The 25,784-nt window shown below is 37.0% G+C and overlaps 1 protein-coding gene across 4 annotated transcripts in view; it reads left to right on the top strand.

Moving 5' to 3' along the window:
- LRBA (LPS responsive beige-like anchor protein) overlaps positions 1-25,784 on the top strand; it is a 709,127-nt gene that overhangs the window by 68,498 nt on the left and 614,845 nt on the right. For all 4 annotated transcript variants that reach the window (XM_047799683.1, XM_047799685.1, XM_047799682.1 and 1 more), the window contains 7 exons: positions 3,879-4,110; positions 4,326-4,426; positions 10,701-10,796; positions 15,575-15,696; positions 15,784-15,910; positions 16,595-16,714; positions 18,966-19,112. In XM_047799683.1, the coding sequence (XP_047655639.1) occupies positions 3,879-4,110; positions 4,326-4,426; positions 10,701-10,796; positions 15,575-15,696; positions 15,784-15,910; positions 16,595-16,714; positions 18,966-19,112 (945 nt within the window). The remainder of the gene's footprint in view (positions 1-3,878; positions 4,111-4,325; positions 4,427-10,700; positions 10,797-15,574; positions 15,697-15,783; positions 15,911-16,594; positions 16,715-18,965; positions 19,113-25,784) is intronic.

A 25,784-nucleotide genomic window follows, 5' to 3' on the forward strand; every position in this document is an offset into this window, starting at 1 on the left:
TTAAACTAAAACCTATGGAAAGCATGTTATGCCACCCTGAAGGTGACTATAAAAATTGTTTATGAAGTTCAGGCCAAGACTAAAATATGTTGAAATGGAGAGTTTTGAAAAATGTTCTATATAGCAAAGGAGACCAAATCATGCTAAAATGCAGAAAAAGACTATACATCAGTTTCCAGGCTACATTATTCAAAAAAATACAACCATAAAAAAGGTAATAAGATTACATTTTCACATTTCATGGCTAGTAAAGTGCATTAGGCTGCTCAGATATTCATAACTTACTGTGACATTTGGGAAGATTACATTTTGTAGTGCACAGCCATTACTACAGCTCAGATAATAACTAGCCAATGCCTGGACTTGGATTATGATCCCTGTCATTGGGAACAAATTTGTGTTTTGAAGGTTGATCAGCTTCAAATAACTATTAGAAAGGGTTAACATGACATACTGTAGACCCTGGGCCTGCTTTTTAGGTATAATAGATATGCATACATGTAGTATATCAAATGTGCCACGTATTTGTATGTACCAATTTCTGCCATCAATTTTCTCCTTGAAAGGCATATTTTATAATATTTAAAGCAGTGGAGAAATATTTAAAACACCTGTCCGGATATTGCTCTCACAGTGTAAACTCAATTTAAAAGCCAGTGAAATATTTGGAGGTTTTTTGGAAATTACTTTCAAAAATTAATTCTATGGCTTCTTGGCAGGGTGGTTACTGATGGTAATAAACACAGATCAAAATGAAAGATTGATGTAAGTAATAGGAAGGTGAAGGTAAGGTCACTTAAGTTAGCCGCAACTAGGTTTTTGACCTATTTAGTCTCTGTAGAGGCTGTCCTGAAGTGTACATGTATGAAAAACTCTCCCTGTGTCCTCGTTCCCCACATTCTTAGTTGTCTCTTCAGAGGGAATCACTGTTAATTCTTGTGTATCATTCTTAGGTATACATCTATATTTATATGTTTCACACTCAAATTGTGGCATACTGTTCATGCTTTTTTCCATCTTGATTTCTTACCTAAACGGTATATTTTAGAGGTCTTTGTATGTCAAATGGAGCTTCCTCATTATTTTCAATGACTGTATCATAGTCCTCATACAGTTAAATATACTTTACTAACTGTACCTAATATTTTTTGGGGGAGAGTATTGTTTCTTCTGTTCTCTATTGAAATGCTAAAAGAAGGTTCTTGTATCTAACATCATTACCTAAATGTACCTATGGAATAAATTTCTAATTGTTAAGGTAACCACTTGTGTCTGCTTTCTATTTAGCATAATTCTTTTGAGATTGATTCCCTTTACCAACTACTTTTCTCATTTATAGTAATTTTTCAGTTTTTTAGATATATATATCATATCACCTGAAAATAATTGGAATTTAAAGCCTCTGTTCCAGTTTATACATGTCACTGCCTTTTGACTAAATGTGATTTCCATATCTCCAGAATAATATCAAATAATGGTGATGGTAGTACATCCTGGTTTTATTTCTGACTTTTGTGAGAATCATTCCAGTTTTCATAACTGGGCAGAATGCTGGCTTTTAAAGGTGTATTTTTGTTATTAAATGAAGTCTTTTAAAATTAATAAATGTAGAAAGTTTGATGGAAATACAAACCCACCATTTAGCTATGCCACAGTACTTTGAGTTGTAGGTAACATCTATCACTGGATGCTTAAAAGTATGATGAGAAACAAGATATTTCTGTAGTCTCAAAGTATTCCTTAGAAGATGCTTAATAATTTAAAAATAGAAAAATCTGACAGACACCTCCTTAAGCAAGTGATCAAAGCTAATTTCACCAATAGTGAGACATACTGATGTCAGATACCACCAGAAATGGTACAACCAGAAAGACACACATCACTTCTGGTGTGTTTTTATCAAAAATGTATAACCTGAGTTGAAACATGATGAAATGCTCAGATTGGAAGACAGTCTATAAAATAACTGGCAAATACACTTGGCAAGTGTCAAAATCATGAAAGCCAAAGAATGCCTGTGCAGCTGTCTCAGTTTGGGTAAGACTGAGGGGATGTTCATCCTGGATCAGAAAAGATCATTAGTGTGGCCAGTAATTCTGTAGTATTGTATCTGGTTTTAATGATTGCACTATGATTGTGTAATCACATTGGGGGGAGATGGGTAAAGGGTATACAGCAACTCTGTAAAATTATTTCAAAATAAAGTTAAAGGCAAAACAAACTAGTCACAAATAGTCATAAAAGCAAAAAAAAAAGTTCTCTATTATAGTTCATATGTAGTTTACAGAATTTTGGGGTACACTTAGAGAGCCAAGCGTGTATACTTCATAGCCAGCACCATATATCTAGGAGAATTGCCCAGTCATATTAGGGAACTCTTTAACAGAAACCCAGTTGCCATCTCCTCAGGCCACATGTTACTGATCTTGCAAAGAATTGTACATTCAAATCTCTGCCGGAGCTTTCCTAGAACCAAAAGCCTTTATCACTGTGCTTGCCAGGACTTCTTATCTCCCTGCATGCAGATACTGTCTCCTGTTTTTTGATTTTCCATTTTTCCTTTCTCATGCCAGTGTATATCTTTGGCAACCTGGGATGTAAGGAGTTTTAATTGAATTTTTAGTTCTGAACCTTTTTTACTTTCCTGGAGTAAACTCTATTTGGTTTGTTATTATCTTATGAGCTGCTGGATTTTGTTTTGTATAGTTCACTTTCTCCTAATTCTTGTCTACCTTTTGGGTTTGGGAAAGCATAATAAAAAACAAAGAAGTAATCAGAAGGACAGGACTATAGGTGAATTATGTATGTAATTATTTCTGACAGAGATCTTTTAAAAAATCTGGTTTAAAAAGATAGGCTTACTAAGGTAATTTTAAAAGTATGCAGGAGTTTCTGTTGTGGCTCAGTGGTTAACGAATCCGACTAGGAACCATGAGGTTGGGGGTTTGATCCCTGGCCTTGCTCAGTGGGTTAAGGATCTGGCGTTGCTGTGAGTTGTGGTGTAGGTCGCAGATACGGCTTGGATCCTGCTTTGGTGAGGCTGTGGTGTAGGCTGGCAGCTACAGCTCTGATTTGACCCCTAGCCTGGGAACCTCCATGTGCCACGGGTTCGGCCCTAAAAAGCAAAAAAAAAAAAAAAAAAAAAAAAAAACGAAAGCATTTCAGTTCCTTTAAATGATTGGGGTTTGTTAAAGTTAAAAAACTTTCCCTCTGTTGGAGGCTGCTGTGGGTGAAATGGCAAGGTAGGAATACAGCTTTCTCCAGCTGTGTTTCCTGATGGTAATATCAATTAAATAAATTTTCTTGGTTACTGACTTCAGGTGTGTGACTAGGTTAAAGTTATGTTTAAGTTATCCTGATTATTGACAAAGGGTATCAAAATGGATAGGTGTAAAAAACCAGGAATTTGACAAATAAAAACTGTAAGTTTTGTTTCTATTCTGGCCTCTTTTCAGCATTTCCTTTTTCCGCTGTGAGCTCATACTTTGTATAGGTTGCTTGAGTAGCTCATAGTGTACCTAATTCATAGATGAAATATTGAATTAGAAGTAGTTATAGAGCTCAGTTAGATCTTTATTAGTATCAGGGCAGTAGTTAGTGATTTACCTAAGACATCCCATATTTGTTTTTATTGAAGAATATTTTCATTTTTATTTTCTAAGTTTTGCTTGACTTTTATCTATCTTAAAGATTTCTTCAGAGGCCTTGTTTTTTAGAGCTTTTTATGTGTGTGTGTGTTTTAAAGGTCTTTTTATTGTTGTAGAGGGTGGAGAAGAAAATGTATATGGGTAGTTACTGAGTGTACTCTAGTTATGTTGAAGAAGTACTAATACTTTCAATGTTTTTTTCTCTCCCCCCACCCCCAACCCACCCTGAAGCTGGTTGGAGGACAGTTTGATTTAGAAATGAATTTCATTATTCAAGAAGGTGAGAGTATCATCTGCATGGTGGACTTACTAGAAAAATGTGACGTTACTTGCCAAGCAGAAGTCTGGAGTATGTTTACAGCCATTCTGAAGAAAAGCATACGAAATCTTCAAATCTGCACTGAAGTTGGCCTTGTTGAAAAAGTGCTTGGGCAAATTGAAAAAGCTGACAGTATGATAGCAGGTATGACTTTCTATATACAGTACAAAGGATGTGAAGAAATGAAGTTTGATTCTTAGGTAGTCTATTTTTCTTATTTAATAACATTTGCTTAAGAAATATTTGAGCATCTAACATGTACCTGGAACTTTAGTGTCCAAAGTGAGCATAGCCTGTTTTCATCTTTCAAGAAATGTAAGTAGTTTAATTATTTTATTTTTTGTTTTCTTTGTTTCCAGATCTTTTAGTTGACATGTTGGGAGTGCTGGCTAGCTACAATTTGACAGTTCGAGAACTAAAGCTGTTCTTTAGTAAACTTCAAGGAGATAAAGGACAATGGGTAAATTTAAATACTATTTGGTATTTGAAAGTATCCCTTTCACTGAACTTATTAGTGGCTTTTAAGCAATTGATACTGTTTCACAGGGAGTAAATGTCAAATTGAAGGGAAGAGAGCAATTAGAATAGCATTTAGGGAGTTCCTGTTGTGGCTCAGTGGGTTAAGAACCCAACTAGTATCCATGAGAATGCTGGTTTGATCCCTGGCCTTGCTCAATAGGTTAAGCATCCAGTGTTGCTGCAAGCTGTGGTATAGGTCTCATATATGGCCTGGATCCCTTGTTGCTGTGGCTGTGGTGTAGGGCTGCAGCTCCATTTTGACCCCTAGCCTGGGAACTTCCCTATGCCAAAGGTGTGGCCCTAAAAAAAAAAAAAAAAAAAAAGGGGGAATAGTAAATAGTATTTAGACCTTGCCATGAGCTGATACTGATGTGGACTAAGATAACCTGGTGTTCCAGGCAGGTTGATAATTTGATCCTTCAAATGTTTGTTTTAAATATGCATTCAACATTTATTTAGAGGAAAAGGGTAAAGATAGAGAAAAATGTTGGGTAGCAGCACCAAGTTTCTCTATCAGTCTGAGTAGTATAGCTGACGCACTTAAACTTGAATAACCCACTCAGTGAAAAGCCCTGCCTGTAATTGGATCCACCCTCCTTAGGTACAATTTAGTGGCCCTTAGCAATGGTTGGTAATTGTCAATTGACTTTGAACTACAGGTGCCTGCTTTATCAAACTGTTTCTTCCAACCCTTTACTTTTCCCTTAGAGGTATATTAGTAAATATTTTCTCTTTTTGTTGCTTTTCTAGGCTTATTTTAGAGCTCTTTAGAAATCATTGCCTGATGCAATTATTTTGCCAGTTGATCCTTAATCTAGCTCTGTTTAAGTGTATCTAACTTTGTGCTCTGCAATTTTGTACTTCATTGTATAAAATTTTGTAATTTATTGTTTTAAAATGATTAGACTCTTTTTTCTTTTTAGCTTTTGTCTTTTTAGGGCCGTACCTGTGGCATATGGAAGTTCCCAGGCTAGGGGTTGAATCAGAGCTACAGCTGCCAGCCTACACCACAGCCACAGCAACACTGGATTCGAGCTGCATCTGCGACCTATACCTCAGCTCACGGCAACACCTGATCCTTAACTGAGCAACCTCATGGTTCCTAGTCAGAATCGTTTCCGCTACACCATGACAGGAACTCCCACAGTGATTAGACTCTTTAGCTTCTTTGTATCAAACTCTAGTTATCTGGCTTCTTTTATGATTTTATTATTGATTTTCAGGGATTTTATTATGTTTGTTGGTATGGTTTACCTTGTATTTAACCTTATTTAGAGTTCTTGCATCTGAGAGTTTATAATTTTTATCAAATTTGGAAACATTTTGGTCATTATTTCTTCAAATATCATTTCCTTGTCTCCACCCTCCCTCCCTTCTGGGACTCCGATTATGTGTATGTTAATATTGGCAGTGCCCCTTAGGTCACTAGATTTTTTTTCTCTTTCTCTCTTTTTTTTTTCCCCAGTTAGTCTTTTCTCTTTGTGCTTCATTTTAGATTGCTTCTATTGCTGTTTTTAAGGTAATTGATCTTTTTCTTCTGTGGTGTGTTAACATCCATTAAAATTTGAAGATTTCGGATACTTTTAATCTCTGTAATTTCTATTTAGTTCTTTTTTTAAAAATATCTTTCATCTTTTTCTTTATTCGTGTTTTCCTTTAAAACCTTAGGAATATGTAGCATCTATTTTTTGCTCACTCGTTCTGCTTTTACTTGTAGGTTGATTTTCCTGTTTCTTATGCTAGTGATTTTAGACATAGTGATGTTAGACATTGTGACTCATTCTTTGTTGAGGGCTAGATTTGGTCATGTTCCTGTTAGGATTGGTTTTGCAGGCAGATAAGTTACTTGCGGATTAACCTTATCCTTTCAGGCTAGTTTTAAAGTTTTTTTGGTCAGGTCTGGATTGGCTGTTATTCTAGCTCTAGGCCAGCCTTATTATTCAGGCCTGACTTTCTAGGGTCTCTGTGAATGACCCTAAGTCTCAGACCTGAGGCAGGCGGTGGTACAAGACTATGGTCTTGCCATTGTGCTTAGTAGGGTCTTAGCAATTCCTGGCTCTATATTAGCTCTGGGAATTCGTTGACGTATGGCTGTCAAAATCTTGGCTACCCCATCTAGTTGAATTTTAAGTTAGAAATGAACAGTTTGGAATTAGGCCAGAGAGTCAGTGCAGATTTCTGGAGCTTCTTTGCATAGGTCCTTCCTCTGCAGTGCTCTACCCTGAAGGTCCTGTCCACCTCAGACTCCCCATTCTCCAGTGGCCGCCTCGTCAACTCCCTGAGACTTTTAAGTCCTCCTTGGTTTCCCTCTCCCTGTGCAGTGATATGTGATATGGACGTCAACTCCCGTAGAAAGTCTGGGTAATCTCATGACTCATTTTATTTCTCTTTCTTAGGATCACAGTCTGGAGGTACTTTTTTTCTATGTCTGAAAATAGTTTTTGTTTCATCCATTTTGTCCAGTTTTCTAGTTGTTTATAATAAATTGGTAAGTGTAGGTCCCGTTGTGGGATTGGGAATAGAAATAGGTATAGAGGATAAAGGGGAAAAATAATGAAATATTAATAAAACAAGGACATGATCTTGTTCAGATGTTATATGTAGGTAACTTTTGCTGTCACAATTCAGTGAAAAAAATTCCTATATCTAAATCCATATCTGCCTTTCTTTCTTTTTTTTAAGTCTTTTTAGGACTGCATCTGTGGCATATGGAAGTTCTCAGGCTAGGGGTCGAATCAGAGCTGCAGCTGCTGGCCTATGACCACAACCGCAGCAACACCAGATCTGAGCTGGTCTGCAACCTGCACTGCAGCTCGTGGCAATGCTGGATCCTTAACCCACTGAGCAAGGGCCAGAGACTGAACCCACGTCCTCATGGATACTAGCTGGGTTCGTTACCACTGAGCCACAAGGGGAACTCCCTATCTGCCTTTCTGATTATGGCTTTAGCACAGATTTTTACATGTGGAAATAGTGTATCAATGGGAATGAACATTTTTAAGACTCTTGAAATATGACTACTAAGTTATTTTCTGAAAGTCTTCCCTAGTGTACAATCCTGCAATAGTGTCTGTGGAGGAAAATGCAGCTGCTGGCTTATGCCACAACCACAGCAATGTTGGATCCCCGCTGAGGCTGCGACCTACACCACAGGTCACAGCAAGCCTAGATCCTTAAGCCACTGAGTGAGGCCAGGGATTGAACCCACATCCTCATGAATACTAGTCAGGTTCATTACTGCTGAACCACAATGGGAACTCCCTTAATGTATTCTTTTAAAATTGGTTTATAGAAAAGAAGATTTTGAGGATTGATTTCTCTAGATAGAAATGCTGTAATACTGGAGTTCCCATCGTGGTTCAGTGGTTAACAAATCCGACTAGGAACGATAAGGTTGTGGGTTCGATCCCTGGCCTTGCTCAGTGAGTTAAAGATCTGGTTGCCGTGAGCTGTGGTGTAGGTTACAGATGCGGCTCGGGTCCCTCGTTGCTGTGGCTCGGGTGTATGCCGGCGGCTGCAGCTCTGATTTGACCTCCTATCCTGGGAACCTCCTTATGCAGTGGGAGTGGCCCAAGAAAAGGCAAAAAGCCAAAAAAAAAACCCAAAAACCAAAAAAAAACCCAAACAAAAAAAAAGAAATGCAATAATACTATATTTTCATTTTTGACTGTAGATTATTTTTGATAATTTGATATTAGAATTTATTTAAGGGAGTTCCTTTTGTGGCACAGTGATTTGAAATGAATCTGACTAGTATCCATGAGGATGCAGGTTCAATCCCTGGCCTTGCTCAGTGGGTTAAAGGATCTGCTGTTTACATGAGCTATGGTGCAGGTCCTAGATGTAGCTCTGATCTGGTGTTGCTCTGGCTGTGGCGTAGGGTGGCAGCTATAGCTCTGATTTGACCCCTAGCCTGGAAACTTCCATATGCCTTGAGTGCAGCCCTAAAAAGCCAAAAAAAAAAAAAAGAAAAAGGATGAGCTCTAAAGAATGGGTAAGGTTTATTTAGCTAAGAAGGGGGTCTAGTGAGAATATTTTATGCACGAGGAATAGCTTGTGCTAGGGCCTCTTGTGGGAAGAAGACAGAGAAGGCATTGTAGATGGAGTGCAGAGAGATGCAAAAAGAGACCATGGAGGTCGGTAAATGGCCTGTGGACTATTTGGGGGTTTTGGTCTTTACGTTAGTGGCAGTGGGAAGCTACAGGAGAGATAGAATAATATAAAGATGAAAGTGAAACTGACAGCACTAACAGCTTGAACCTAGCCGGAACACAGATTGGGACTTGAACCCAGCCTAGACCCAGATTGGGACTTGAACCCACAGTTTTAAATTAGAATCACTCACTGAGATTCCGGTTCTTCATGCCTCTGCACAGAAGGAATTCAGCGAGAGACAAAGTGATAGGCAAAAAATAGATTTATTAAGATAGGATGCTTGTGACAGATGCAAGCAGGCAGGCATGGAAGCCCTGCCCCCAGGATCTGGTGGGCTACAGTTTTATTTTCCAAGGGTGGTGGGAGTCAGAAAAAGACTACCTCTTCCTCTTTCTTTGAGCTGTAGCTCCTCCTTAGTATCCCTTAAGGTGTGTATTCAAATCAGCAAAAGGGTGGTCCTCAAACTCCTGCCCTTGGTCTGAACCTGAATGTAGAGCTCACCCCATCCCCCACCCAATGACCCAAGGCAATTCTCACGCCTCCACTAGTCAAGCAAGGCTACCTAGTGCTGATGGCTTTCTTGAGCAGTTATTAACTTACAGTAATCTCCCAAGGTCCCCTAGGTTTCCCTCTGTATCTGTGATGCCTTATTGGGACTTGTAGGACTACCTGTGCCTACTCCATCCCTATCAAAAGTGCAGTGATTAAAAGCATGGACTCTGGAGTCAGACTGAACTCTGATCTCATTCTTATCACTTACTACCTGTGTGACCTTGGACATGTTCCTCTACCTCAGATTTCTCCTCTGTAAAAACAGAATGGTAATAATCTCTGGTATGGTTATGAGGCTAAAATATTTAAAGTGTCTTTAACAGTGGGTTTGGTAAACTTTTTTTTTTGTGAAGTTATAAAGTGTTTTATGGAGTTCCCATCGTGGGTGCAGTGGAAACGAATCCAACTAGGAACCATAAGGTTCTGGGTTCCATCCCTGGCCTTGATCAGTGGATTAGGGATCTGGTGTTGCCGTGAGCTGTAGGTCGCAGACGTGGCTCGGATCCTGCTGTGGCTGTGGTGTAGGCCGGCGGCTGTAGCTCTGATCTGACCACTAGCCTGGGAACCTCCATATGCCGAGGGTGTGGCCCTATAAAGCAAAAAAAAAAAAAAAAGTTTTAAAGGTGGATGGGTGGTGAATTGATGTTTGTATTTTTAAAAGGTCATTTTTGCTGTAGCGTGGAGAACAGTTACAACTTAAATGATATTAGCTCATATTTATCCAACACCTCATATGAAACAATGGTATAGGGTGCATTGTTTCCCTTCCATCCTTTCTCCCTCCCTCCTTCTCCCTCTCCCTGTCCTCTCTCCCTCCCTCCCTTCCTCTCTTTCTTTCTTTTTAATGGCCACATCTGCGGCATATGGAAGTTCCCAGGCCAAGGACAGAATCAGAGACCTATGCTGCAGTTGCAGCAGTGCTTTATTCTTTAACCCGCTGTTCAGGCCAGGTACCACACCTAAACCCACACCTCTGCAGTGACCTGAGCCACTGCAGTTGGATTCTTAGCCCACTGTGCCACAGTGGCAATTCCTGTTTCTTTAAGATAGTTTAAAATAAACTTTCTGGAGTTCCCGTAGTGGCGCAGTGGTTAACGAATCCGACTAGGAACCATGAGGTTGCGGGTTTGGTCCCTGCCCTTGCTCAGTGGGTTAACGATCCGGCGTTGCCGTGAGCTGTGGTGTAGGTTGCAGATTCGGCTCAGATCCCGCGTGGCTGTGGCTCTGGCGTAGGCCGGTGGCTACAGCTCCGATTCAACCCCTAGCCTGGGAACCTCCATATGCCTCGGGAGCGGCCCAAGAAATAGCAACAACAACAACAACAACAAAAAAGACAAAAGACAAAAAAAAAAAAAATAAATAAACTTTCTTTGGTTATTTTAAATGCTTTTTAGCTTATAGAGTTATTTAGTTATTTTTGGGATATGTTAAGTATAGTTATATTACAAGTAGGTATTTTTGTTTTATGGTTAATAATGTGGTTAATGAATTACTGATTATTTTCATAGCCTCCACATGCTGGGAAGTTGTTGTCTGTGTTAAAGCATATGCCTCAGAAATATGGTCCTGAAGCCTTTTTCAACTTTCCAGGAAAGAGTGCTGCAGTAAGTACATTCTAATAAGAAAATCACTTGGAGTTCTTTCCTTTGCTTCTTCCAAGTATGGCTCTATAAACATTCCTGATGTGTTCTGTGTTAGGTATAAATTTCTTTGCACAACCTAACTTAATCCTTACAGCAGTTGTGCATGTTACCTTTTTTTTTTTTTAATGGTTTCAAAGGTGAGGAAGTAGAGGCTCCAAGAAGTTAAGAAAGCTACCACTTAGCCCTTCAGTGGCAATAGAATAAGAACCCAATTCTTTTCAATATAAGCCCTGTTGTCTTATGAATTTATCTCTGCATTCTCAAATAGAAATTTATGTGTAGCATTTTCACCTTTATCTTTCCGATCATCTTTCTTTAGCCTTACATTTCACAATTAGTGTTTCTTTTAACCTGATGTAAAAAATGAGAATAATTCTTGGAAACTTTATAGGTAGGTTTTTCTGAACTGTGAGTTTCCATATTATATTAGTCTCAGCATTTTTATGAGCTGTAGTCAGTTTATAAATAAGACAATTATGTTTGCCAGTAAAATTTGTAATAATTTGAAGTTCCCGTCATGGCTCAGTGGTTAATGAATCCGACAAGGAACCATGAGGTTGCGGGTTTGATCCCTGGCCTCGCTCAGTGGGTTAAGGATCTGGTGTTGCCATGAGCTGTGGTGTAGGTCGCAGACATGGCTTGGATCTGGCATTGCTGTGGCTGAGGTATAGGCCAGCAGCTGCACCTCCAATTCGAGTCCTAGCCTGGGAACCTCCATATGCCGCAGGTGCGGCCCTAGAAAAGGCAAAAAGACAAAAGAAAAAAAAAAGTAATATTTCAAAATATTATAGGATTATATTATATAATGTATATGTGTTATTTATGCAAGCTTTTTCACCTTTTCATTATTACACTGGCCTTCCTGTTACAAGCAAACATTTTTTTGAAGATATTTCAGCCTGTTCTTTTTCTGAGCTTACCTTTTATTCATTTTTTACTTTTGTTCTCATGTCTTACTTGCTTAAGGCCCCTGTATAGCCAGGCAGTGCCAGCAGAAAGAAAACAGTGTTTTAAAAGGACATTTGTGATATTTGAATGCCTCACACACAGTATATGGTTTTCTTTGGAAAGTTTTATTGCTCATATTATTTTTTCTTTATAATTTTTCCTTAATAATCATTTTAGATTTGAATCTTTCCAGAATTACTTTCTTGGCACTGAGCTTATCATGTGTCTTGAACATAAAAAAGTATTCTCATAAGATTAACCTTTTTTAAATGCATGTTATAGTTTAATTGCTTATAATTCTTTGAGATTGTCATGTTTCCATTCTATTTACATGTATATATCTTGAAAGTGGGACACTTCAGCTCCACAGTTTTTGGAAATTTCAGAAAATAGATGTTTAGAAAGTATTCAGTGACTCCTTTTTTCCCCTTAAATATAGCTTCTAAAGAGTAGAGTATTCATGGATGAATTATCTTTTTATAAAGCTTTCATATCTTCTACTCTTATTTTTCAGTGAGAGAGAATATATGTATACAGTGAATATGTATACTTTTATTCTTTTTCTTAATGCAGTCTTCATTTTAAATCAGCCTTTGAGGTCTCAATAGTGTTAGTATATAAATTTGACTCTGATGTTTTTCATGTTTTATGGAATATCATATATATATATAAAAAGATGTATGCATGTATATGATGTATAGACATAAATGCATATGTAAATTATAACAGTAAACAAAAGCTTTGTAGTATGATCTTTTTAACAGTTTTATTGAGTTGTAATCCACCTGTCATACAATTCACTCATTTATTTACTTATTTTTGCTTTTTAGGGCTGCACCTGCAGCATGTGGAAGTTCCCAGGCTAGGGGTTGAATCAGAGCTGCAGCTGCTGGCCTATACTACAGCCACAGCAATGCGGGATCTGAGCCATGTCTGAAACCTGTGCCACAGATCGTTCGCCAGATCCTTAACCCACTGAGCAAGGCCAGGGATCGAACCTTCAGCGTCACTGATACTAGTCGGGATTGTAACCCCTCTCAGCCACATCTGGAGCTCCACAATTCACTCATTTGAAGTGTACAATTGAATAGATAAGTGTGTTCACCAAGCTGTGCAACCATTATCACAATCAGTTTTAGAACATTTTCATCACCTCAAAAGAAACCCCATGCTCATTAGCAGTCACTGTACACTTTATACAAAACTCCTAGTTTTAAATTATTCTGTTTTCTGTCTCTTGGATTTGTCAGTGCTGGACAATTCATGCAAATGGAATCATACAGTGTCTGGGCTTTTGTGATTGGGTTTTTCCACTTACCATACTGTTTTCAAGGTCCATTCATGTTGTAGATGTATTAGTGCTTCATTCCTTTCAATGGATGACTAATATATTTGCATAAGAATATACTACACTTTAATTATTCATAAATTAGTACATATTTCAGTTGATTCTACTTTTTTTGGAATGTCCTACAGGTTTTTGTGTATATGTGTTCTTTTTTTTTTTTTTTAAGGGCCGTATCCATGGCAAATGGAGATTCCTAGGCTAGGGGTCAAGTAGGAGCTGTAGTGGCTGGCCTGTGCCACAGCCACAGCAATACCAGATCCAAGTTGCATCTGTGACCTATACCACAGCTCATGGCAATGCCGAATCCTTTACCCACAGAGTGAGGCCAGGGATTGACCCTGCGTCCTCATGGATGCCAGTAAGATTTGCTTCCACTGAGCCACAGCGAGAACTCTTGTTTTCATTTCTTTTGTGTGTGTACCTAGTAGTGGAATTGCTAAGTCATATTGTCTATGTTTAACCACTTGAGGGCCTTCCAGATTGTTTTCCAACGTGGCTATATCATTTTACAATCCCACAAGCAGTTTATGAGGGTTCTAGTTTTTCTACTTGTTTGATAGCACCTATTGGTAACACTATGTCTTTCTTTTTGATAATAGTCACCGTCATCCTGGTGGGTGTGAAGTAATATGTCATTGTGGTTTTGGTTTGCATTTCCTTAATGGCTGATGATATTGAGCATCTTTGCGTGTCCTTATTGGCCATTTGCATATTATCTTGGAGAGACGTCCATTCACATCTTTTGTCCACCTAAAAATTGCATTTTTTGAGAGTTCCCACTATGGCATAGTAGGTTAAGGATCTGGCGTTGTCTCTGCAGTGGTGCTGGTTCAATTCCCACACTGAGTAGGTCACAGCTGCTGCTTGGATTTGATCCCTGGGAACCTCCATATGCCGCAGGTGCAGCCAAAAAAAATTGCATTTGTCTTTTTGTTATTGAATTCTTTATTATGTAAAATATTCTTTATATTCTAAAATATGTAAAAATTCTTTATGTATTCTTCTGGATACAAGTTCCTTATCAGATAATTTGCAAGTATTTTCTCACATTCTTTTGGCCTTCTTTTCATTTTCTAGATGGTGTTCTTTTTTTTTTTTTGTCTTTTTGGCATTTCTTGGGCCGTTCCTGCGGCATATGGAGGTTCCCAGGTTAGGGGTCTAATCGGATCTATAGCTGCCAGCCATAGCCATAGCCATAGCAACGCGGGAACCAAGCTCCGTCTGTGACCTACACCACAGCTCACGGCAATGCCGGATCTGTTAACACACTGAGCAAGGCCAGGGGTTGAACCTGCAGCCTCATGGTTCCTAGTCGGATTCGTTAACCACTGTGCCACGACGGGAACTCCATAGATGGTATTCTTTAAAGCACAAACCTTTTTAATTTTAACGAAGTCTAGTTCATGTTTTTCCTTTTCTTGGTTGTGCATAACTAAGGATTTTTTTTAACCCAATGTCCCAAAGATTTACCCCCATTTTTCCTTGTGAGAGTTTTATAGTTTTACTTTTCACATTTAGATTGATTGATTTGGGGTTAATTTTTTGTGTATGATGTAAGGAAGTGGTCAACTTCATACTTTTGCTTGTAAATATCATTTTTCAGCACTTTTATTGAAAACATTATTTTTTCCTCATTGAGGTGTTTTGATACTCCAGTTGAAAATCAAGACCACAAAGATAAGAGTTTATTTCTGGGCTTTCAATTTTTTCCATTAATCTATACCTCTATCTTTAGGCCAACAACACACCAACTTTTATTATTGTATCTTTGTGTTGTAAATTTTGAATTTGGTAGCATGAGCCCTCCAACATTGTTCTTCTTTTTAAAGGTTTTTTTTTTTGGGGGGGGGGAGGGTTTAGGTCTCTTGCATTATGTACTATGATCTTTTAAATAAAAATTTAATCCAAGTGCTAAAGTCATTTATATCATGACATGAATATATTTTTAAAATATTAGGAAAAAAATGTTATGAACGAATCCTCTTCAGTTTTTTATTTGCTGTTAAATATTCCAAGCCTTTTCCTTAACTATTTTCTTTCTTTTCTTGTCCATCTTTCTCTATTCTGATACCTTAACATTTCAGCAGCAAATTTCCAATTTGATATCACTACCTATCTTTTTTAATTGTAATATCTTTGGATATGTTAATTGTAAGAAATGAAGCAAATAAGGTTAGTGTGTCAAGCAGGTCACATGGAATATTTCTATTATTTAACTAAATATCATAACTATGTATTTTGGAAAATTCAGAAGTTATTAAAAATCTTTCAGATAAAGAGATTACTTCTGCATATTTCAATTATGACATAGAATAATAATGTAGTTGAAATATAAATACTATTGTGAGGTCTCATTCTCATGATTTCAATAGCACAGTTTTTCTTTTTTTTTAATAGCAAAGTTTTTCATTGTGAGTCAGTAACTCAAAATTTTTTCCTTTAGGCTATTGCATTACCTCCTATAGCTAAATGGCCTTACCAGAATGGTTTTACATTTCATACTTGGCTAAGAATGGATCCTGTAAATAACATCAATGTGGATAAAGATAAACCCTATTTGTATTGGTATGTATTTCTGTAACTTAGTATTGTTATTTTACTTTGAAAATGAGAAGAATATTTAGAGGTGAAATGAAAACTTACTCTTTTTAGTTTCAGAACCAGCAAAGGTCTTGGTTACTCTGCTCACTTCGTTGGGGGCTGTTTGATTATAACATCAATAAAGTCAAAAGGAAAAGGCTTTCAACACTGCGTGAAATTTGATTTCAAGCCACAAAAGGTATACATTCATGTCGAGACATAGTTAAGTTACCAAGCTATTCTCACCTTCACAATGCTTTGTTTTAATGTTTTTGACAGAATATGCAGTAAATCCCAACTCTCTTTTTATACTACTTCAGAAAATGAAGTGTAGATCACTGGATAATTGTTAACTACTTTGGTTTGAATAATAAAAAGAGTGAATATTTAGTTGTAGAGTTCAAGGGAAATACAAGGGGAAAATATCAGTGGGGATTATTTTAGTAGTAGTGGTAGTGGAGGTTGTAAAAGGTATTTTCTTTTGTAACTTAAAATTTAGAGATTAATACATGGTTTATCAAGAAAATGTACATGTATGCATATGGTAGACAGTTAAATAGATAAAACAAATATGACAATTTTGAAAGTTGTGGAAACTAGATGTTTGGAGAAAGTGTGTATACTTTTTACTTTCAGGGGGTATATTTGAAAGTTTTCCTATTAAAAAGTTGGAAAAATAATTTCTTAGGTAAATTCTAATCTGTTGAGAGTTCCCTTAAATCAGTATTTTTGCAGAGGTAGAATACAGAATTTAATAAAGGAGGTCTTATTTTATTTTAGATTCAATTGTAATTTAGCATTTAGTTTCTCCTTGTTATTGTCAGTGTGGTTGAGTTGTTGGAATGATCACTATCTTTTTTTTTTGACCATTTTGCTGATTCAGTGGTATATGGTAACCATAGTGCACATATATAACCGGTGGAAGAACAGTGAGCTTCGATGTTATGTGAATGGTGAGCTTGCTTCCTATGGAGAGATCACGTGGTTTGTCAACACCAGTGATGTAAGTAATTTGAAAAAGTTACAGTGAAATAAGGAAAATATATTTTACATTAAATATAAATTTTAGAATAGCACATAGTGGGGTTTTTATCATCATCATTTGGCTAGCATGTTAATATATTAATAGAGAAGAACTGTGCTAATGTGTCACCTAAAATATTACTCAGTCCTTGTTATAAAATTATTTTGAATAGGATAGAGAGAAGGATTGATAGGAAATAGTAGGTATATCTTAAAAGCATTTATATCATTGGTCCATTGATCAAATTAAACTTGAGGAGTTTCTGCTATGGTGCAGTGGGTTAAGAATCTGACTGCTGTGGTTTGGGTCCCTGTGGACACGCAGGTTTGCTTTGCAGCACAGTGCAGTGGGTTGAAAGATCCTGCATTACTGTAGTGCGGCAGAGGTTGCAGCTGCAGTTCAGATTCAGTCCCTGCCCCAGGAATTTCTGTATGCTGTGGGCGTGGCCATAAAAATTAAAACGGATTTGAGAGCTCTGCTATGGGGTTCTGATTATTGTAATACATAGAATTAGATGACATATGCTTATAAATTTACCATATAATTCATAGCTGCTACAGGTAGCTATCATGTTATAATATTTTCAGGATTCTTAAATATCTATAGCTTAGAATTAAATTCAAACATTTTTTTATCCCCTGATTACATTAATAGAAACCTTAAAAAAACAGATCTTGAAAATGAATACTTTTTTTTTTTTGTCATTTCTTGGGCCGCTCCCGCGGCATATGGAGGTTCCCGGGCTAGGGGTTGAGTTGGAGCTGTAGCCACTGGCCTACACCAGAGCCACAGCAATGCTGGAACTGAGCTGTGTCTGCAACCTACACCACAGCTCACAGCAACGCCAGATCGTTAACCCACCAAGCAAGGCCAGGGATCGAACCCATGACCTCATGGTTCTTAGTCAGATTTATTAACCACTGCACCACGACGGGAACTCTAAAATGAATACGTATTTGCAACACCCATTTACCACTAACTCTTCCTTTCATATCCTGTGCTACGCATATTTATATATTTTGCAATGTTAAATGTAAGAGCTCAGGTTATTATAACAGATAGACTTAGGTTTGAATTCCAGTTTTACTGACTACATAGCCTTACTTATTTTATTAGGCCTAAGTTTGCTTCACCTAAAAATGAGTGTAGAATAGTACCTATCTCAGAAGGTGCTGTTGAGATTCTGTTCACAAATCCATTGGCGGAGTGCCTTGTACAGAATAAGTGCTCAATAAATGTTAGCTCTCATATTTTTTTAATACAAAAAAGATGTCAGATTTGTGTATTGTTTTTCAACCTGTTTTTTCCTTACGTTAACTTTTATTGGGTGCTTCTAACTTTATTTTCTGTAAGCCCCAGCATTGCAACATAAGTACTACTGTAATTTTCGCTTTACAGATGAGACTGAGCACAGAGAGGTTAAGTAGTTTGCCAAGAACAGAAGCATGGGAAACAGCGATTTGATCTAGTGGTTTGCCTTCAGAGCCCAAGTGTTAAAAATTTTCTGCATTCCTTAATGTTATTACATATGTATTTTCCAACATCCTTCCTAATGATTTTGTGGTATAAAAGCATACTCTAAGATATGAAGTACTTTTCTTTCCTCGTTGTGTATATGGGCTTTTAAAATGTGGTCTTTGCAACCTGGATGTTATTAAGAGGATTTTTTTATTTTAAGAAGAAAAACGCACTTGTTTTTCTGGATTTACACATTTCTTTTGAGAGATTGCATCTACTCCAATGAGTTTACCCATTATTTGTATCTTGATGTCTGCAAAGAAATCTGTCTTTACAGTTTTACCTTCTCACTAAACATACTGAACTCTGTTGGCAATTGCTTCTTCCTCCATATTAGTTCACAGAAAAGATGCATTTATTAGATGTCCCAGACTTAACTTGTAATTTTCCTCATTGCTCCAGAATCTGCTTTCTGCCCTGTTCTTTGGTTGACCACATATGAACCTTCAGAGCCCATAATGACTTTTCTATGTTTCCTACGTCCGCTTTGTCATCAAGTTTTGTTTATTGTACTTCAGAAACTTATCTCCTTTTCTGTGATGTCTTTCCTGATCTCTGCACCAAATGAGAATGAATGAAGTGCTAAATGAATTATTTTAATCTATTCAGATTATATTTTGGAATGGACAAAATGTTATTTTGGGTATTGTTATTTCTGGAGGAGATAGTTTTTTGTTTTTTTCTCTAATAAAATCTTCTGTTTCTTCCACAGACCTTTGACAAGTGTTTCCTGGGCTCATCAGAAACAGCAGATGCTAATAGGGTATTCTGCGGTCAGATGGCTGCAGTTTACCTTTTTAGCGAAGCTCTTAATGCAGCTCAGATTTTTGCTATTTATCAGTTGGGCCTGGGATACAAGGTACTTTACTTGATGTTCGCTGCTTAACCTAGTGTTGGTTGAGTTTGATTTGCAGGTGGGTGATGATGCATGGGCTGTTTACAACTTGGGTTACTAAACTGTATGTCAAAGTGACCAGAGGCACCGTAGGGACATCACAGGAGTCAAAAGGGTACTTTAACGTTTTGTGGGCAGCATCGCGTACTTGTCATATGTGGGGTACTGTGCACACTGCTAGCTTAAGTTTCAACTTTATGCTGCATTTCTTTTGGTGATATTATATCTTTGAACAGTTTTTAGTAGTTGCTATGATAAAAAGCAAGTGCCATGTGAAAATTAGTGTGGAATAGGAAATGAGAATGAGGTATGAAATCCCATTCCAAAATTTGAGTATGTGTGCAGTGTCTAAGATGCGTATACATCCCATCAATAAATAATTTTGGTAATAGAATAGTAAAGGAAATAATTTTTCAATTAGTGCATTAATTTGTTCAGATGGCTAATAAATTAAGATATAAAGTTAAAATATAAAATATAATTGTTAAAATATAAAGTAGTTGGGTCAAACTAGTAAACAGAAGTGTTCAATATTTATTTTGGTTCAGAGCACCATAAAAAATTAAAGAGAAGGTGCGTCATGAATCTAGAAAGTTTGGGAACCATATGTTAAGCTATTGTTAGTCTTTTTTTTTTTTCAGGGAATAATATAATGATGTGCTATGTTCCTTTGAGAACAAAACCAACTTTATTGACTTAACTTGTACACTGAGTGAGTAAATAACGTATTTTAATCAGTTTTGATACAAGTATGCCAACATAGCAGTTGAGAAATAGAACATTTCATCATAGCAGAGGAATCACTCTGCTCCTGCCTAATCAGTTCCTTGTGCTTGGTAACCCCACCCATTCCTGGCAACCACTGATCTGTTTCTGTCACTATAACTTAGATTTGTTTTTATGCAGATAGAATCATGCGGTGTATACTCCTTATAGTTTTTTCTTAGCATATTTTAAGATTCATCCATGTTGCTTTGTGTTAGTTATTTTTTTTCTTATTTACTGATAAGTAGTATTCCATTACATGAACATATCACAGGTCTTTAACAATTTATTTAGTAATGGACATTTGAGTAGTTTTTAGATTTTGGCTGTCACGAACAAGCTGCTGTTAATTTTGGTGTACAAATCTTTGTGTATTTCATAAATACCTAAGAGTGGAATTGCTGAGTGGTGCCTAAAATTGGGAAAAAAGGAATTGCTGATAAATGGTACTCAAATTTTAGTTATGCAAGATGAAAAAGTTCTAGAGTTTTTCTGTATAAACTGTGACTGTGGATGACAGCACCAAACTGTTAAGAAGGTGGATATCCTGTTAAGTGTTCTTACTGCAATAAAATTAAAAAAGATAAAAGAAGTAAAAAGCAGTGAAACCAGACATCTTGACTTTTTCCTGATCTTAAAGGAGAAAGTGTCAACTATGATGCTATCAATTTTCTGTAGATGGTCTTCGTTAATTTAAGGGAAGTTTACTTTTATTCCTAGCTTATTGGGTATTTTATCATGAATTGTTAGATTTTTTTTTTAGATTTTGTCAGATGCTCTTTGTGCTTCTGTTGAGATGACCATGTGATTTTTGTCTTTTATTTTTATTAATATAGTATATTATGTTGACTGTTCAAATTTTAAAACAACGTTGAGTCTCTGGGATAATCCCATTGGGTCATAGTTTATTTTCCCATCTATGAATAAGGCCCAGAGAAACACATAAGTGGTAAATGTGTAGAAATAACTGCTGATATTAGTACTTTAAATAACCTGTGCCAAATTCTTATTGATAGTTATCTCTAATACATTAATAGCTTATTCTTTTCCTTACTGTGTCATCAGATAGTGATAAAACTGTACTTAGAAGTGATATAAAGTGAGAAATTGATCACCATGGAATTACTCTTTGCTTTACTTATTACTGTTGAAATCTATTGTGTAGTGTAAACCATGTGTTAGACTGTTCCCCAAAACTTGTGTAAGATAGCAGAGATATGGAAAAATCTTTAAAACATTGCAATTAAGTACTTTAAGGATTTAAAACATATATTTTATTTATTTATTTATTTTTATTTTTTATGATTTTTGTTTTTTCCACTATAGTTGGTTTATAGTACTCTGTCAGTTTTGTACTGTACAGCAAAGTGACCCAGTCACACACACACATATGTATATATGTACACATTCTTTTTCTCACATCATCCTCCATAAAACATGTATTTTAAAAGTAAAGGATGGAATGCTTCTCTTGTGTCTTCTTAATGTTTGGTGAAGCACCTTATTGCTTTAAGTCTTTTGAAAGGGAATTGTTTTTGTTTTAATCAGTCATATCAAATAGTAATTACGCATATGTGTTATTTCCGTAAAGCTAACAGGAATTCCTGAAATATTCCAAATACTTAGTTTTTTTTAGATTTAGCTTAGTTTAGATTTGTTGGTAGGAATGACTTATTCCCATATGCCACATAAAATAGGAAATGTTTGTTTAGATGTTTCTTTTCAAAACTTGTACCTGCTACTGTTGACATACTGTACTTTAAACAGACTCAAAGAGTAAAATATTATTTTTAATTGAACTCTTGTTTTCTTTCCTTCTTTTCTTATTTGCTTTTTAGGATGGAACCTGTGGCATATGGAAGTTTCCAGGCAAGGGGTCGAAGTGGAGCTGCAGCTGCCGGCCTACACCACAGCCACAGCAACACAAGATCTGAGCTGTGTCTGCTACCTAAACCACAGTTCATGGCAACGCCAGATCCTAAACCCACTGAGCGAGGCCAGGGATTGTACCTGCAACCTCATGGATAATAGTCGGGTTCATAACCTGCTGAGTCACAATAGGAACTCCCTAACTGAACTTGTATCTAATCCCTACTCTGCCACAAGTTAATTTTGTGGCCTTAGAGAAATCAGCTAATTTCTTGGGACTTCCTCAGTTTCTGCTTTTGAAAAATGGATTGTATAATCTCCCAAAGTATATGGTCATTATTTGTAAAAATTGGTAAATACTTTAGCTTTTATAGGTTCCCCAGATGGCATTTCTCCTCAAAAGTATTTATTCACATAAACACCTAGTGATGAAATACCCATTATAATTCGTTTTCACTAAGTGAAAAAAGTTAAAACAGTGCTTATAAATTTATTAATTGTTTATCTAGGAGGTAGAAATTTTAGAAAAATAGAAATGATCAGGGTGATGTATTTAATTACGGCCATTTGAGTATTTCACATAAAAGTCAGAAAAGTAAAGATAGTCTGACTATCCTGTTTTACATTTTATTTTTACAGCAGTATTGAATCAGAATTCACAAGTTGTTGGAACAGACAGTCCTTGTAGCCTTAAGTGGCTTCAGTTAGCTTTAAAAAAAAAGTCTTGTCTATCATTTCTTAGAACTATAATTCAAAAGCGCTATATAAATATAGACTTCTACAATATTATAATGTTGATACATAAATTGCTTTTAATTCTGGTATTGAATTTAAAAAACAAAAGTAAAGAAATTTTCTAAATCTATGTTAATAGATGCATGATAGAAAAATATGTAATTTTTAACATCAATAACGTAAAGTGGGCTGCTAGAGATGTAAATTAGTGGAGCTTTTGTGGTTGAAATCATTATCAATTTAAATTAGAGTGTGTGACTTTAAGTTGTTTCATATAATTTCCATGGTAACCACAAATAAAATACCTATAAGAATTTCAGGAGTTCCCTTTGTAGCTCACTGGTTAACGAACCTGACTGTAATCCATGAGGATTCAGATTCTATCCCTGGCCTTGCTCAGTGGGTTAAGGATCTGGCATTGCCTTGAGCTGTGGTGTAGGTCGCAGATTTTGCTTGGATCTTGTGTTGCATTGCTGTGTTGTTGTGACGTAGGCTTGAGGTGTAGTTCCCATTCGACCCCTAGCCTGACAGCTTCCATATGCCTTGTGTGTGGCCCTAAAAAGCAAACAACAACAATAACAACAATGAAATTTCACAAAGTTAGAGAATGGGATCAAAGCATATAAGTACCCCCCCCAAAAAAAGAAATACACAGGGAAGCAATTAACAGTTAACAAATTATGATGAACAAAATGGCAATAGTTAGTCATTCCCATTCAGTAATTACTTTAAATGTGAACAGATTAAACTTCTAACTCAAAAGAAACAAATTGGCTGAGTGGATTGAAAAAACAAGATCCAATGTTTCCTAGCAGAGATGCACTAAGGACATACATAGGCTGACTGTGAAAGCATGGAAGAAGATAGTGCATACAGATGATAACCAAGAGAGAGCAGAGGGAGCCATACTTACATCAGAAAAAACAGACTTGAAGTCACTCTTACAAGAGACAAAGGAAGAACTCATATAATGATATGATACTGACACTTATAATCCTCTAAGTATCAGTTCACCAGGAAGATATGACAATTTAAAATATATAACTAGGAGTTCCCATCATGGTGCAGCAGAAATGAATCCGACTAGGAATGATGATATTGTGGGTTTGATCCCTGGCCTCGCTCAGTGGGTTAGGGATCTGGCGTTGCTGTGAGCTGTGGTGTAGATTCCAGATGCAGTTCAGATCTGGCATTGCCATAGCAGTGGCGTAGGCCGGCGGCAACAGCTCCAGTTAGACCCCTAGCCTGGGAACCTCCTATATGCCGTGGTGCGGCCCTGAAGGAAAAAAAAAAAGACAAAAAAATATATGCATCTAACATCAGAGTTTCTAGATACATGAAGCTCACATTGACAGCACTGAAGGAAGAATTATGCAGAAACACAACAATAGTAGGCTACTTCAATATACCACTTTCAAAAATGGGCAGAAGAACCAGACAGAAGATCAATAAGGAAGCAAAGATCTTGAACAACAATATTGATCCATTGCATCTAAGAGACATGTGGAGGAAATTCTACCAACAACAGTAGGGTACACATGGAGCAGACTTTTGAATAGACCACGTGTTACCATGTAACAAGTCTTAACAAATTTAATAATACTGAACTCATACCAAGAATCTTTTCTGACCATGATGGAATGGAATTGGTAGCAGAAGAAAACTGGAAAATAAACAAATATGTGGAAATTAACCAACACACCCTTAAAAAAACTAATGGGTCAAAGAAGAAACGATGAGGAAAATTAGAAAATATCTTGAGACAAATGAAATTTGAAATAACATATACCAAAACCTATGGAATTCAGGGAAAGCAGTACTAAGAAAGAAGTTCATAGTGATGAATGCCTGTTTAAAAAAAGAGAAGGGGAGTTCCCGTCGTGGCGCAGTGGTTAACGAATCCAACTAGGAACCATGAGGTTGCGGGTTCGGTCCCTGCCCTGGCTCAGTGGGTTAACGATCCGGCGTTGCCGTGAGCTGTGGTGTAGGTTGCAGACGCGGCTCGGATCCCGAGTTGCTGTGGCTCTGGCGTAGGCCGGTGGCTACAGCTCCGATTGGACCCCTAGCCTGGGAACCTCCATATGCCGCGGGAGCGGCCCAAGAAATAGCAACAACAACAACAACAAAAGACAAAAAAAATAAAAAAAATAAAAAAAAAAAATAAAAAAAGAGAAGGATTGGAGTTCCCCTCCTGGCTCAGAGGAAACGAATCTGACTAGTATTCAAGAAAACACAGGTTGGATCCCTAGCTTTACTCAGTGGTATAAGGATCCGGCATTGCCATGAGCTGTGGTGTACGTCAAAGATGTGGCTTGGATCCTGCGTTGCTGTAGCTGTGGTGTAGCGTGGCAACTATAGTTCCGAATTGACCCCTAGCCTGGGAACCTCCATGTGGTGCCACTGCGGCCCTAAAAAGACCAAAGGAAAAAGAAAAAAAAGCCAAAAACCCCCCTGATAAATAGCCTGATTAATTAGGAAAAAAGAGAGAATTTAGATAACTAGAAGCAGAAATGAAAAAGTAGGTATTATTACTAATGCCATGAGTGTAAGAATAATTATGAGACTACTACAAACAGTTATGTGTCAAAAAATTGCATAACCTAGAAGAAATAGTTATTCCTAGAAACATACAATGTACCAAGACTGAAGAAATAAAAATCTAAGCAGACTATAGCTGGTACGGAAATTGAATCAGTAATCAGAAATCTCTGAATAAGGAAAAGCCTAAGACCAAATGGCTCCACTGGAGTTTTCTATCAACATTAAAGAAGAATCAAACACCAATCCTCCTCAACTCTTCCAGGAAATAAAGAGAAAGGAACACTTCTCAACTCATTTTTTGAGTCCAGCATTGTCCTGAAACCACAGCCAGACAAAGACACTACAAGAAAAGAAAGCTACAGATTAATATCCCTGGCTAATATTAATGCAAAAAATCCTCAATAGTAGAGTAGCAAACACAATTCAAGAGCACATTAAATGGATCATACCCTATGACCAACTGGAATTTATTGCTGGATTGTAAGCCTAGTTCAACATACAAAATTCAGTCAGTGTAATACACCATATTAACGGAGTGAAGGACAAAAACTACATCATCATCTCAGTAGATGCAGAGAAAGCATTTGACACAATTCAGCACCCTCTCATAATAAAAAACAATTAATTAGAAAAGTACCTCAAAATAACAAGGTAATATACCAAAAGCCCATAGCTAACATCATATGCAACAGTGAAAGAGTAAATGCTTTTCCTCTAAGTTTAGGA

The sequence above is a fragment of the Phacochoerus africanus genome, chromosome 10, assembly GCF_016906955.1.
Source record: "Phacochoerus africanus isolate WHEZ1 chromosome 10, ROS_Pafr_v1, whole genome shotgun sequence".
Lineage (NCBI taxonomy): Eukaryota > Metazoa > Chordata > Mammalia > Artiodactyla > Suidae > Phacochoerus > Phacochoerus africanus.